Here is a 16,850-nt window from a genome sequence, read left to right on the forward strand (position 1 = left end):
ATGAAGATGGAATGAAAGACAAGGAAGTGAAGACAGGCAAGTCTAGATGCCTCTTCTAGTGATTCTGCTAGGAAGGAGAATAGAAAAACAGCTGTAGCTGAAGGGGATTGCTAGATCAAAAAATGATCTTTAACAATGGAAAATCCTAGAGTACACTAGGGTTTGTCAGTATACTGATGGGAATGAGAGAGCAGAGAAGAAGAGGCTGATGATGCAGAAGGAGCAAAATCCTTCAGTGTCTGGAGAAGCAGTCTCCCAAGTGGGCTATGTACACCCTGTGGGATATGTAAGGCAATCTATTAGCATGGGAGAGGGAACGAAAGAACTGGTTTGTTTTTTTCAAAACCAAAAAAATGAAAGAAATCATGCTCCACTAAAATATGTGTGCATGTATATTTAAGATGACTACAGTACTGTGTCTATTTTATAAATAACCATTGGTACCAAAAAATAGGTTTGTAGGCTCTCATGAGAGTCCACTGGGTACAACTTTTCCCAAGTCCATGTTCAATGATGCCATGATGGTAGTTGAAATTGCCACGGTGCGTGTATTTACACCATGGAAATCAGGACACACTAAAAATCAATGTGTTGGGGTTTTTTTCTCCCTGCCAGAGAACTAGTTGTTAAACATTTAGTAGCACACCACAGTTACTGACAGGAGTATGTGATGAAAGATATTCGCGTGGGAGAAGAGATATTTCCTATATTGGAATAGGATAGAAGGAGAAAGAAGATAAAAATTCAGGCAGGACTATAACTTTGATAATGGCCAGATGAGCAAATTCCAGTGTCTTTTTAGGGGGAGAGGAGATGAGGCGATTCAATTTTCTCAATGAAGTATAAAGTGAATTATTAGCTAAGAATGTGTACTGGTCATTAGTGCTATTTGTCAAATATTTCCGGATTCCTTCCCCAACCATCTCACTTTTTCAGCCCAATGTAGCATTATACTTCCTGAACCCTCATATTGGATGAAACATGTTACTGCATCTGTCCAGTGAGAAATGATGGCTGTCACTTCTTGGCTGGAGCATTTTCATTACCAGTGTGAGACTCTCCAGAACATTCTTTTTCCCTATTGCACAGTAACTAGCTGGTGGCTGCTGGGATCCCTAAGTTACTTTAATGGATAGTGACTCTCTGCCAACCCACAAATGATAAGTAAACTGAACCAGAAATGTTATGTGAAGTCCCTGAGGTTTGCAGGATGTTTGTAACTACATTATAAAGTAGCCTATGCTAGCGGATCCAGAATGAAAGAGATGGAAAATATGCAGGAAGTTTGAAGAGAAAGAATAAAAACTAATTAGTCAGGTCTTCAACAAAACTTCAGTACTCTTTAAATTTGACTGGACTGCTGTACAATGCTCTGGGCAATTTTGATTTTACTATAATGAGGATAGATAATAATAATTGGCTAATTTTATCCCTATCTCAAAAATAGACAAGAGAGAAAACCTTCAAATCCAAATGCCTTCTCTTATTATTTATCAAGCAATTAGAACAGTCTTGACACATGAAAGTGCTAAGTGTTTAATGTTTTTAAAAAGAGAGCAACAAGTAACTTTGAAAAAGAATTGCACAATAAATAATTTAATATTAACTTATTCTGTCGAGCAAATAAGTTCACTTTGGGCAGGTAGATATAGAACATCAGATATCACACAATAATTTAGAACAGCTGCTGGCAGATTTTCAAATACATTAGAATTTTTTTCCCTGCCTAATCCCATTAATGCTATTCCAAGGAATATATACTCATGCAATTATATTATTAGTTGTCTGACCACATAATAAATGTGTTGAGATTCACAAAAGATTCTATGACATAAATGACAATTATATAGCTTAATAGCATTTGGAAAGGTATTTTACATATAAACTGCCAACACACCAGGTCCTTATCAATGACTAAAAGAAGGTCGCTGGAGAATAAGTTTTATTTTCTGCCTAGTTAAAACCATTATATGAAAATTCTACCAAGGGATGCTTCTGAAAAGATTTCATCCTACAGAAAAGTCAGAGACGGTGTTAAGCGAATAAGATACCAGTTTACAAGAAGTTCACTTAAGTAAAGTCCAAAGGAACTCAACCTTTGGAAGAGATAAAATTTAAAATCTTCAAGTGATTTGGGAAATTCCCGTCATTTAAAAAGTTATGACACTCTATAGATTTCAGGGGTGTATGTTCTAAATTGGCTGTTAAGAGATTTTCCTGGTAACACTTTATATCTTGCACTCAATAGCTATCTGCACCACATTAGTCAGAATAGCTTCTATACAATTTTAGTTGTATAGTGCTTATGACATAGCAGCCATCCCAAGACTAATGGACTAAACAATTATTTGGTCCAACCTCCAGCTGCATAGTGCTGAGTGACTCCCAGGGGAGGGCACTCTTCTGAAGTCATGACTTAGGCCTTGCTATTGCTATCATAAGGAATCTTTGGATAACATATGAATGTTGGTTCATTCATTCATTCACTCAATAGTTCATTCATTTTGTTTGTTTATTTTATATTTACTGAATTCTTATGTACCAGGCACTGTATAAAGTGCCATAAATGCAGTGATAAAAACATGGCAGGTCCTATTTTACAGCAGCTCATAGTTTAACAGTATAGATAGAAATACAAACCGTTAACAGAAATACTTATCATAACAGAATTATGACTAAACTGCTATAGGAACAGTTTATAAGTGGGAAGGGAAATCTAAAGAAAACTCACTAATATATATTTATTAAACACATACTATATGCAAAATACTAGGTGTCAGGAATACAGAAGTAAGCAAACTTTGTCTGTTCTCTAGGAGCTCACATTTGGTAAGGGGAGCCACACCATAAATAAATAAATAAGTAAAATACATAGAACTGTAGATTATAATAAGTGCTAGAGAAAAATTAAGCTGAGTAAGTAGGATAGGGAGTGTGGGAGTATTTTTATTTTATGTAAGAACCAGGGAAGGCCTGCCTGATAAGGAACATCTGAGCAGAGACCAGAAAGGAAGATTCATGTTCTGCAGAGCCCTGAGGTGAAAGAAAAGAGAGTGCCTGGCTGAGGAAATATTAAGTGAAAAGGCCTTTGGGCAGGAGGATGCCTGGTTTATTCTAGAAAGCAAGAAAGCCAGCCAGAGAGGAAGAGGAGAGGGAAGGAGGGAAAGTAGCAGGGAATGAGGTGAGAGAAGTCAGGAGCCAGATGATGCAATGCTTTTAGGTGCACAGAAGGTCCTAGGCTTTTCACTCTGAACAAGATGGGAAGCTACTGAAGACCTTTGAGCAAGAAAAGTAATGAGCTGATTTATGTTTAAGAGATTGCTTCAGCCACTGTGTTAAAACAGGCAGTAAAAGAAGGAAGATAGCTTTGGCCACCATGTAAGCAGCAGAGGTGGCAAGAAGTGGTCAGATTTTCAATGTATTTTGACAGTAGAACAAATGGGATTTCCTAGCATATTCACAGAAGATGCAGTATGTAAGCAAGTGCACAGCTTTAAAGTTGAGTAGATATTCACCAGATAGCAAAGGGGAGGAGGCCATTCCCACATGGGAATTTTAGGCATGTAGGCATGGGAAAATGAAAGGGTATAGCAGGTCAGGGTGCAGCAAGAATCTCTGTATGATGGGAGTTTAAGGTTGGCTAGGGAATGGGTAGTGATTAGATCAGAGAAGCACTTTGGGGTCATATAGTTAATGGCCGTATAGGATGTGCTCAGGAGTATGAACTTTACCTTGGAGGCAAGAAAGACCTAGCAAGACTTATAAAGCAAGGAGTGACAAGTCAGACATATATCCGAGAAGACTGTTAAAATCACGCAGGTGGAAGATGATGAACTGAGAGAGTATCCATGGGACTGGAAAAGAAGAAACAACTCAGGATTCCCTGAAGAGGTAGAATTGCCAGGTGACTGGATAAGGAATGAAGCAGTAGAAAGAAGTTTAGGATAGCAAGGTTTGCAATTTTAAGAACAGGCAAAGGGGAGGCACCTAGAGAATAGAATGAACAGCAGGATCCTTTAAAATCTAAGTTAGGTTCTGTCACACTTGTGACCCAAACCATTTTATGGATTCTCACCTTACTCAGAGTAACAGGCAATAGTCTTAGGACAGCCTGCAAGATCCTGTATAATTGGGTCTGTTACTCTCTGGCTTCATCTCCTTCTACTTCCTCTACTCTCCAGCTGATATGTTAGCCTCAGCTGTTTTTCCGCATATATACCTCAAAGGTTCTGCACTTGCTGTTCCCTATATCTAGAACATTCTTCTCCAAGTATCTAAAGCATCCATACCTCCACCAGGTCTTTTGTTTAACTATTACTTTCTCAAGAAAGCCTTCTTTAACTACCTTATTTAAAACTGCAACCCCTCACCTCCACTGGTTCCCTATCCCCTTGCCTGATTTACTTGTTTCCACCAGTTTTCCCCTCTGACTTATTTACTTTTTGTTATTTTTGTTGTTGTTTATTTCTGTTCCCACTCCCTGCCCCATAGGAACTAAGCTCAAAGAAGGCAGGAATCTGTCAGTTTTACAACTTCATTTCCAATGCCTAGAACACTGCCTGGCACAGAGTGGGGGCTAATTATATTTGTCTAATTAATTAACTGATTAATTAATATTGAGTGACACGTGCTGCAAGAATTCCAGGTAGAGACATCCAGTAGGCAGGTGGGGGACTGGAGGTGACAAAAAAGAGCAAAGATTAAGATAGAGGTTTGGGATCACTGACAGAAAAGCACAGGAATTCTAGAAGTATCAAGAAACACAGAGGAAAAGGGAAGAATACAGACCAGACCCAGAAGCCAGACAGACTGGGTTCAGATCCTGGTCCTGACACCTCCTATTTGTACATTTTGTCTAACTTTTATTTTGAAATAATTTCAGACTTAGAGGATAGTTGCAAAATTAATAAAAACCACAGAGAACTCCACTATACTTCTCACTCAACTAACCAGGTACACCAACTTTTAACATTTTGCCACATTTCTCATATTATTCTACATTCATCTATCCATCCATCTACTTTCCAAATATTTGAGAGCAAGTTGCATACACCCTCTTCCTTGAACTCTCAGTACTTCCACATGTATGTCCTAAGAACAAGGATCTACACTTATGCAACCACCATAAGCGCAGTTATCCAGTTCAAGGAATTTAATATTGATATAAAGTTTACAGTCTATATTCCAATTTTTTCATATGTCCCAATTATGTCCTTTTGGGCCTTTTCTTATCTAGTATTACATCCAGTCCAGGATCATGTCCTGCTTGTAAACCTTCAACAAATTCTTAAACCTTTACGTGCCTATTTCCTCATTTCTAAAATGGGGATTTTAATGACACCTGCCTCATAAAGTTATGGTAAGATTTAAATGAGCTAATTCACGTAAGGCACTTAGAACAACCAAAAACATGGAAAACACAAAATAAATGAAAGCTAGGGCAATACTGAGAAAAGTGGCATTTTCTCTGGATAAAAAAGGGCAGCACTTAACTATCTGAAAGCCAGAGTTCACTTATTGACACTGTAATTCCTCATTTCTATATTCTCCATGGTGAGTCAATGGAGGCCCTCTCTGCTTTTGTACTTTGAATTTTGTTATTGTTGTTATTTTGATTTGTTTTCTCTAGTATCTTAGAAGAAACTGCAAACTTCCTCTGAATAAGAATATGTTTCAAATTTAAACACGGTATAACAGGAGGTATAGAGTATAACATAAAAAGCATGGGCCTTTGTTCTGTCATGAACTGTAACAAATATATAATACTAATACAGGGTGTTAATACTCGGGTGAGTTGGGGGAAAATACACCAAATATAAGATATGGGCTATAGTTAGAAGAAATATTGTGACGATGCTTTTTCATAGTTTGTAACAAATGTTTCACAACAACGCAAGGTGTTGGTGGTGGGGTGTTGTATGGGAGCCCTGTATGACATTATGCATGTTTGGTAAGTTCATAACTTTTACTATACACTTATTGTTTATGCATATTCATGTATGAATGATATACGTCAATAAAACTTTTTTTTTTTTTAAGTATGGGCCTTTACAGTCAGGTAAATATGGGACTGAACTCTAGTTCTGCCACTCAGATAAGTAATTTAAGTCTTTCTTGATTTATAAAGTGGGAATGATAATATCTACCTCAAGCACCTAGCACTAGTGCCTAAAATACAGCAGATGCTCAGTACATGTTTACATAAATGAATGAATGAAGCTGTTGTGAGGATTAAAACATTTAGTGCTGTCCCTGGCACACTGTATGGGTCACTAAACAATAGCTGATCTCAGACCCCATGTGGAAACTGCATAGAGTTTGTTGACTGGCAGCTGGATTGGCATTTCTGTGCCTAGGGTGTATTTAAGGAACCTAATGTCAGGTCTGAAATTTCTATCTATCCATGTCATTAAAAAGTGTTTTCCCTTCATCTTTTAAGAGAATAGGTTTACTTTTACTAAGGTTTTGTTGAAACACTAAGTCTTATTATAAGAAGCATGTAAAAATGATTAGATATTGGTATCAGAGGTTGTTGTGGGTCTTGGAGAGATAAAAGAGAAGCCTTGATAGTTGTTCTATTTGCATTTGGGTTTCCTTTTATCCCCCAGTGTATGGCTGTTTCAGAGCATGGGAAATGATAACCTCCTGTGTTTAATTTTTCATGTACCACTTTTAACGTACAAAAGCTGAAATGATTCAACAGTTGCTTTATAACAATGTGTGTAATCGTGTACCAGAAGCCTTAAATCTATGAAAATATCAGCAAGGAGTTTAGAACTGGTTCTATTTTGTGGGTTCACCTACTTTAAGGGTTTTGTTTTTTTATTGTGGCAATATTTAAGGGTACTTAAAAAAAAATTTTTTTTTTTTCCTGATTATAAAGGAATACATGTTCATTGGAGATAATTTTGGAAATGAGAAAAGCTCAAAGGAGAAAAACATACTACCTTGGGTTATAACATTTTTGTACACATTCTTTAAATCTTTCACATGCCCCCTATCCATTTTGTATAAAAAAAAAACAAAATTCAAATCACGCTAAACATGATTATATAATTTACTTTTTAAATTAATTCACGCATTCATGCATGAATCCACTCATTCCCTCAAGCAAACTAAGAACTTGCTAGGTGTCAGGCGTGACACAAGGTAGAGAAGATGAGATGCATTTAAGGAAATCATTATAATAAGGAAACGGATGTGGCTCAACCAACTGGGCTCCCATCTACCATGTACTAGGTCCAGAGTTCAATGCCCAGGGCCTCCTGATGAAGGCAGGCTGGTCCGAGTGGCAAGTTAGCCCATGCAGAGTGCTGACCCACTCGGGAATGCAGCCCCGTGCAGGAGTGCCGCCCTGCGTGGGAATGTTACTCTGCACAGGAGTGCCGGCCGACGCAGAGAGCTGGCGCAGCAAGATGACCACAAGAGACATGGAGGAGAGAAAATAAGAAGACATAGCAGAACAGGGGAGCTGAGGTGGCACAAGAGAGTAATCACCTCTCTCCCACTCTGGAAGGTCCCAGGATTGGTTCCCGGAGCTACCCAATGAGAATATAAGCAGACACAGAAGAACACAGAGTGAATGGACACACAGAGAGTGGACAACAGGGGGAAAAGGATGGGGAGAAATAAATAAAATAAATCTTTAAAAAAAAAAAAAAGGAAATCATTATAATAAACTGAGATAGTGTTAAGAAAAGTACAGATAAAGTACTACAGGACCATACAAGAGGGAACAGAAGCAATCCTCTGTACTCTAGAGATATCAGGGGAGCTTCATCTAGGAGATGACCCTTGAACTCTAATAGGCAACGCAGAAGTTCAGCAAGGAAAGAAGAGTAGCAGGTAAGGAGAAGGAAGCATGTCAGCAGAGGATATAGCAAGAAGGTCCCTAAGGATGAAACTGTATAGCTAGTTTGAGGTACAGCCATAATCCAGTTTGGATAAAAAGGTGAAGGAAATGAGGAGAAGAAGGTGGAAAAACAGGAGCCAAGAAATGAACAGCTATTGGGGATTTGAAGCTGGGGGTTGCCATGCTCAGATTTATGTCTTAGAAAATACGCTACAGCTTTAAGAATTAAGAAAGAGGCACAAAGAGGAGAACTAGGGAGACCCATAAAAGGGCAGATCAGGTGAAATATAGAGAAGATCTAATAAGAATAGAGATGAGATACAATGTTCTGGAAATTACAATAAACTGGAGGGCAAGGGACCTGGATTCCAGATGGGTAAGTGTCTCCTTCCCTCTTTTCCTAAGGGTCTGCTCTGTAAAGTGCATGCTGTGTGCTAGAAACACAAAGATGACAAGGCTCAAGTCCTATACTACAAGAGCTTACACTCTAGTAAGAAAAAGTAGGTGAAAATTTATTGTTTTTGCTTCCTCAGCATGCTCCCCTTCCTTCTTTGGTAACAGGATGCCAATTTTCCTTTGAGGAAACCATCATTTCTGACTCTCAATCTGTGTAGTTTGGGTGAAATGTTCCCACCCCAAATCTACTTCAAGAGGCCAGGGAAATAGAAGCATTGTAATACACTGAACATAATGACTGGTTTAGGGATAGGCACATGATCTAACCTAGACAACGAGGCCATTCCTGGGAAATCTGATGGAACCACAGAAAAAGAAACCAGGTGCTAAAGATCATATAACCCTTGGGCTGTCAAAGTCCTCCCTATGCTATCAGTCTATTCAGCATTAATTACACAGAGGAAAGCCAAGTCAAGAAATAGAGAGGAACAGCAATCAGATGACATCTTTTGAGAAGCTGGATTCATACATATAATCCTAGACATCTGAGTGAAATAAGTCAAAGAATTCCCTTTTTTGCCACAATGGTTTGATTTGGGTTTTTGTCCCTTGTAATTGAAAGAGTGCTAGGGAAACGGACTTTGGCCCAGTGGTTAGGGCGTCCGTCTACCATATGGGAGGTCCGCGGTTCAAACCCCGGGCCTCCTTGACCCGTGTGGAGCTGGCCGTGCGCAGTGCTGATGCGCGCAAGGAGTGCCTTGCCACGCAAGGGTGTCCCCCGCGTGGGGGAGCCCCACGCGCAAGGAGTGCGCCCGTCAGGAAAGCCGCCCAGCGTGTAAGGAAAGAGCAGCCTGCCCAGGAATGGCGCCGCCCACACTTCCCGTGCCGCTGACGACAACAGAAGCGGACAAAGAAACAAGACGCAGCAAATAGACACCAAGAACAGACAACCAGGGGAGGGGGGGAAATTAAATAAATAAATAAATCTTTTTAAAAAAAAAAAAAAGAGTGCTGACTAACCGAGGTAGAAAAACATAGAATCCCATAATTGTAATACAATGTTATAGGTGACATAAAAGAGGTAGTTACAAGACACAAGTTGCCCAGAAGAGAGTATAGTCAACGCTATTTGTAGATAAGGTAAATTGGGGCAATTTTCACACAAAAAAAGTGAGATCATGAAGAATGAGACATCTGGCAACAGGCTAAGGGGCAAAAGAATATTCTAGGCAGAAGAGACAGCAAGGAAACAAGGAAGGAGAAAAAGCACGGAATGTTTGGAGAAGTAAAGACAATTCACTATGCTAAAGCACTAAGTTCGCAGAAGAAAGCAGACTATGAAGGAAATGATGTGCTCAGTGAGTGATAAGGAGCCAGAGGATGATCCACTGAGATCATTTCACCTTTCATGTAACCTCTCTGGTCCAAGCACATAGGACTAGACTACCTCTGAAGTACTTCTATATCTCAATATATCTACTAGCACATCACAGCAAATTGATCAAAATATTAAGATACCTTACCTGCTGATAGAATTCATCATCTTTGGGGGTCAGATAGGGGAGCCATGTGTCTTCAAGCTCTTCAAGAAGCCTCAGTTTCTGTTTAAAAATAACAATATATATAAGATTTAATAAAAAGTGACCCAAAATATAAGTCAGGGAGTGTGTGTAGCTCAGTGGTTGAGCACCTGCTTCCCAAGTTCAAGGTTCCAGATTCAATTCCTGGTAACTCCTAAAAAAATTTATATATATAAATAAAAATGTCAGTCCCTTATTTTTCCAATAAAAGAATAACAAAGAAATTTAGTCAACTTTAATATATAAACTTTTAGAGATATTAGTTACATGCCAATTGTAATAGGTATTAACTTAATTATACACATTTTAAATTACACATTATATAAAGCATTAATTTAGAAATAATTATTTTATTCATTCTTACATTTCATGAGACAATTTGATTCAACCTTTTTACATGTTATCTTTGACCTCAGAATCTTTTTTTTCATCACTGGAGTCACCTCCAGTGAGGTGGACATTCATATTGAGTCATCCAACACAGTTATCCAGTGGACATCTTCCTGTCTATATAAGCTATTTGAGACATGGCAGTTGTTTACTACATCTATAATATTATCATTGGAAATACTAACCTAAGCCACAACTATCCATTTGCATAACATCAGAATATTTGGAATTTTTATCCATCCTGTAAACATTCACTTGAGAATATATACACTTACAGCATTGCTTTTTAAAAGTAACCCTTGATCTCTAGAATAATTACAAAATTTGCATGAAACATCTTTCTATTAAGCAACATTTTTAAGCAACAACAACTAGCATTGCCTTAGTATTTTATATGGAGTCAAATACATATATGGTGACTCTCTCCTTTTAAGGGATTTTTTTTTCAAAGAATACCTGACCTTATACTCAAGAATTTATGAAGTGTGAGTATGTGAATAGATATGGCATATGATGACATATGTGTGTACACAAATACACATAACCATAGGAATATTTATACTAAGAAATTATCTGAAGTAATCTGAAAAACAACTGGTTTTCAAATAAAACTGCAATAAAATGCATCATCAGGGCTGCTGTCTCTAATTATAAGAATTAGAAAATGGTGCACATTTCCCTGGGCCGATGCAGCCCCACTCTAAAGGGCATGGCTTTGTGAACACAAACTGGATTTCAGGCCCCAGTGTGCCAGTGACCACTGTCCTTATACAGTACACAGCCTGCTCAACCAGACTTGGTGGCCCTGTATATTACTGCGAGGAAAACAGCCTTCTCTCATAAACCCATCATAATCAGAGTAGTCCAGAGAAAACATCCTTGAATGAATCAAATGCAGATGATGTCTCCAACCTTGAAATGACTCCAAAATACGTACCACCTTAACATTTCTTCATGTGAGTCTATCAATAAGGCTAATCTGTGTATAATGAGGAGCACAGAGGCAGTTTCTGAAAAGAATTGCCTACACCCGAAACAGATTAAACAGCAACAGACTTGGCCCACAGCTGGCAAGTGCCAATAGAGACAGAAACTGTTTATAATTAATGCTTCGACCAAATTATTGCAAAAACAACCACTTTTCAGCTGAGTTCAGGACCAAAGCATCACACAGGTATACAACATTGTAACTTGGAAGGCTTTATCAAAAGGATAAAATTCTTCATGAATATGCCTACCATAGAGAAAGCAGAATATAAATGGTCTTCTTCCACTGGGAATTTTAATTCTAATATTGTCAGCATCATTATACTCATATGACAGAAGAGAATGGGAATGAGGAAAATTCCCAACTTGAGACCACACTGCTAAAAACTGTTCTGGACATCAACATTCATTACCTTCAATTTACGAATTAGGGAAACAGATGTGGCTCAAGCAGTTGGGCTCCCATTTACCATATAGGAGGTCCTGGGTTCGATGACCTCCTGGTGAAGGTGAGATGGCCCACGCACTGAGCTGGCCCACACGGAGTGCCGGCTCATACAGGAGTGTCACCCTGTGCAGGAATGCCACCCCATGCAGGAATACCACCCATGCCTATGCGGGAGTCCCGCAAGATGACGCAACAAGGACACAGAGGAAAGACAAGAAGAAGACGCAGCAGAACAGGGAGCTGAGGTGACTCAAAAGAATGATCACTTCTATCCCTCCGGAAGGGCCCAGGATTGGTTCACAGAGCTGCCTAATGAGAATATAAGCAGACGCAGAAAGAACACACAGCAAATGGACACAGAGAAGAGACACTGGAGTGTGGGGGGAAGAAATAAATAAATAATTTTTTTTAACTACCAATTAACAGCCAAGATCAATTATAAATAACAATATATATAAACTTTTAAAAAGTTTTGGTCTTGTTTACCTTGGTAAAAAAAATTCATAAATCAGTATTAGATTTAATTGACTGCTTATGAACATTATATATTTCTTTAATATTAAGATTGCTTTAAGAAAAGGCAAAGTCACTACTGGCTGTGAGGAAACAGGACCTCCCATCCCTTGCTACCAGGAATGCAAAATAAAACAACCTGCATGGAGGGTAACTGGCAATTCCCATCACAACTCCAACGCATCTATCCTTTGGTCCAGCAATCCTACTACTATCCCTTGATCCAGAGCTTTCCTGTGAACATACTGGTACCATGTTGAAAGAAATGTATGCACAAGACTACTCATTGCATCCCTATTTGTAGAATAGCTTGGAAACATTGTATACATCAAAAGGGTGAATTTTATGGTATGTGAATTTTATCTCAATTATAAGAAAAAAAAGACTGGAAACAATATCAGCATCCAACCATAAGGGACAGTTAAATAAACTATGTTAAATCCACAAAATGAAATGCAATGCAACAGTAAACAAATAAGCAGGAGGAAGCTCTCTGTTAGTGAAATAAAAAGCTCTCTAGGATATAATGGTAAATAAAAAAGCAAAGTACAGGACAAAGGGGGAAATAAAAATAGATACATCTGCTTGTATTTGCATACAGAAATATAAAAGATACAGGACATGCTATTTAAAGGGTTTTTCTGCTCAAGGAAGAGGTAGGAAATGATTACAAGGGTATTCCATTTTATACTGTATTGGTTTTTAAATTATATAAACATATTACCTACTCAAAAATGTTTACCTAATTTTTTACAAAAACAAGCTAAGAACAGCTTTGAAAAAAAAAGAAAGTCAAGGCTATTAAGCCTGATTTTATATTGTTTTGCTTTTTTAACTCCGTAAATATATTACCTATTCACAATATTTATTTAACATTTTATAAAAAGATGCTAAGCAAAACAGCTATTAAAAAAAAAAAAAGAAAAAATCAAGGCTATAAATCCTTACCATGGAATTCAATATAAAGATGAAAAGGACATGATTCTTGATTTTGTTTTGAAAAATGCACTTTTGTTTGTGTACAATGAAGCATTTATTTGGGAAACTAACAGACTAGCACACTAAAGAGTGAAGAGGGAAAAAAAGCAGCTCTGACAATTTCTTTGTGTCAAATGTCAACCAGTAGGTAAACACAAGCACCATTAAAATGCACTCTGGAGTGGAGGAGAACGAGTTCACATTTGATTGTCAGATCTGGCTAACTGTTGCTCCTCTGCCTGATGTACAGATAAATCCAACACAGCTGGGCCCCACAGCACACTGCTCTGCTCACACACTTCTTTGCTGCCACACTCGTGTCAAATACATCAAGCTGCTCACAAATGCCACACAGAAAGTCCGAGAGAGGCTCAAAGCCTCCGCTCTCCCACCTGGCAGGAGAAGCCTCTCCAATGCAAGCTGCTGCCCATTTCTACAGCTCCGGCAAGTCAATGGGTTGCAAGACTGTACATAAAACACTCCACAACTCCAAACCATGAAGGTTTGAAGTAGGATGTTAGAAACTGTACTGTAAAACTAAGCCTCTGCCTCACTGAAGAGTTAAACAGTATCTGAGCTTGTATATCTAGTCAAATAGAGATACAGGTTGAGAGTCTAAGAGTAATTACATAAAAAGATCCCCCCCCCCCCCCCCCCCGTTGTCTGGTCTCTGTGTCTATTTGCTGCGTCTTGTTTCTTTGTCCGCTTCTGTTGTCGTCAGCGGCACGGGAAGTGTGGGCAGCGCCATTCCTGGGCAGGCTGCACTTTTCTTTCACGCTGGGCGGCTCTCCTTACAGGCGCACTCCTTGCACGTGGGGCTCCTTACGCCGGGGACACCCGTGCATGGCAGGGCACTCCTTGCGCGCATCTGCACTGGGCATGGGCCAGCTCCACACGGGTCAAGGAGGCCCGGGGTTTGAACCGCGGACCTCCCATGTGGTAGAAGGACGCCCTAACCACTGGGCCAAGTCCGTTTCCCTCACCCGGTCCTTAAGCAGGGCATGAGTGGGGAAGCAGATTTGGCTCAAAAGATAGAGCATCCACCTACCACATGGGAGGTCCAGGGTTCAAACCCAGGGCCTCCTGACCTGTGTGGTGAGCTGGCCCATGCACAGTGCTGATGCGCGCAAAGAGTACCCTGCCACTCAGGGGTGTCCCGCAAAGGGGAGCCCCATGCACAAGGAGTGCCACCTTGCACAAAGAAAACGTAGCCTGCCCAGGTGTGGCACCACACACACAGAAAGCTGACACAACAAAAAAAGACACAGATTCCTGGTGCTGCTGACAAGAATCCAAGCAGACACAGAAGAACATACAGTGAATGGACACAGAGAGCAGACAACGGGTCGGGGTAGAAAAATAAATAAAAATAAATACACCCTTAAAAAAAAAAAGAAGACTCATCTAAACTAACACTGGAAAGATAAGCAAGATGTAAAGTCAAAAGGTATAAATAATTCATATATACATATACCATACTTATTTTAAGTAGAAACGAAAAAAGTTTTCAACCATTTCAACAAACTCAATACTGCCTTTCCTATTTTCAATGAAAATATGGCATAGTAAAAATAATAAGAATCTGGAGGAAAAGTAGAATTTGACTCCAAACTCTACCACTTCCTTGATGTTATATTCCACCTGAATCAATCTCTCTGAACCTTAGTTTCCTCATCTGCCAAAATAAAAAATAAATAAAACAAATTAAAAACTTTCATAGCATTGTTGAGAAAATGAAATAAAATCAATCACACACAATAGTGTATTTTGCAAACTATATACTATCCAGATTTTAGGCAAATGGCATTCAAAAGGGTGGGGAGAAAGAAGTTTCTGAACAACAAAACATGAGCTACAGAGCCAAGCTCTGGATTCAAATCCCAGTTCCAGATAACCTGGACCAAGTTTGTTATCTTCCTATAAGGTGTAAGCAAAGTAACACATATAATAGCTGATATATAGAAAGTCCTCAATACATTTGGGCAACTATTTGTTTTTATATGTCATTTCTACAAAAGGGCATTCATTGATTTTACTATTTCTAAATTATTTATAATGGAGTTTATGTGTACACTATCAAATTATACCTTAGGTCATAGATTAATTCTACTTGAAAAATCCAGATATTAATTTGCCTGGGTGAACTACAGCAGAAACTAAGACCTTATATATATATGCAAAAAAATTAACATATAAATAATGCCTCAATTAGCTACTCAACATAAGCCTCACCTAAGTTTTAACAAAATTAAAATGACTATAAAATTTCAGAATAGATGGAGACCCTAAACCCATTCAGAAAGATTAAATGACTGTAAAGAGATTACATCACTGGTCATGAGAGAATTACAACTTCCATTCTTATTTCCCAAGTACAAAGTCATTTCCACGCCACTCCCTCACACCATCCCTGAGGCAAGAGAAATTTAACTGAGACTGTTTAACTTTTAATTTTAAAAGAACATGTATGATGCAAATTTTAAAATAATTATTTAAAAGCTATCTTATTTTTAAACTTTTAAAACCAGTGTCTGTAGTTATTTTTATACTGGTTGCTTTGGTAGTATACAAAGCTTTCAAAAGAGTTGAGTTGTTTATGTTTAGCATTTCTTGTTTTGCTTCCAATGACAGGATTGTAGCACATGAAAAAACCAAGCAGATTAGAAAATCTCATAATACATGAAACATCAGGAGGAAAATTCAGAAGGGTATTGTCTCCATATTATGGCAAAATTAGCCCTAGAAATGCTGCTCTCTTCCCTCCTCACAAAGCTTAAAAGCAAGGCCTTCCCACCAAAGCAAAATCTTGTTTCCAGGTAACTTAACTGAGTTACTTAGCAATGCTCAAAAATAATAAAGGAACACCAAAACAAAAAACAAAAAACACACCTAACACCCAAAAGATAAAAATCACAATGTTTGTCATCCAAATCAGTATTACCAGACAAAATGAAGAAAATAGTCAATATATAGAAACTGGCCCAGAAAACACATAGATAATAGAACCACTACACAATTACATTGAAACAGTTACTCTACTTAGAGTTCATATGTTTAAACAGTTACTCTACCTGGAGTTGAGGAAAGATTGAGAATGATAAGAAAAAAAAAGAAAGAAAGAAATCAAATCAAACTTCTAGAGAGGAAAAACTGAAATATCTAAGATGAAAAGTATACCGAATAAGATAAAGAACATACTAGACTTCTCCATTCTAGGAATATTGCAGAGAAGGAAGCACAAGGAATCAGTCCCTGCATAAGAAAAACTACAAAAAGAGACAGGAACTGTCTGAATCAACTATTTCAAAACTCTGTGTCCGCTAGAACACTGCAGAGCATCCAAGGACGAGCAGGAGGAAGAGGCTAGTTCATCACTAAATTCCATTAAATTGCTCTCTCCACAGGTGGTTACCAGAGTCAAGCCCCCCCTCTCGTTTCAGCCAACAGTAGGGTCCCAAACCCTAGTGTAGTTTGCTGGTACCAAAAGAACATAACACTCAGAGATGTACTTACCAGGTGCAATGGATGTGTCACGATGATGGGAGAGAGTGTTGCTGTGGGGGGAGTGGGGGGTGGGGGCGGTGGGGTTGAATGGGACCTCATATGTTTTTAATGTAATTTTTAAAAATAAATAAATAATTAAAAAAAAAAAAAAAGAACATAACAATCCACTTTCTGTCAGGAAGGGCACTTCTGATTAGCTACT

The 16,850-nt window shown here is 38.5% G+C and overlaps 1 protein-coding gene across 1 annotated transcript in view; it reads right to left on the bottom strand.

The window, feature by feature from the left end:
• FTO (FTO alpha-ketoglutarate dependent dioxygenase) overlaps positions 1 to 16,850 on the bottom strand; it is a 405,189-nt gene that overhangs the window by 274,017 nt on the left and 114,322 nt on the right. Inside the window, exon 2 of the mRNA XM_058280010.2 lies at positions 9,772 to 9,849. Coding sequence (XP_058135993.1) covers positions 9,772 to 9,849 — 78 coding nt within the window. The remainder of the gene's footprint in view (positions 1 to 9,771; positions 9,850 to 16,850) is intronic.

The sequence above is a fragment of the Dasypus novemcinctus genome, chromosome 18 (genome assembly GCF_030445035.2).
Source record: "Dasypus novemcinctus isolate mDasNov1 chromosome 18, mDasNov1.1.hap2, whole genome shotgun sequence".
Lineage (NCBI taxonomy): Eukaryota > Metazoa > Chordata > Mammalia > Cingulata > Dasypodidae > Dasypus > Dasypus novemcinctus.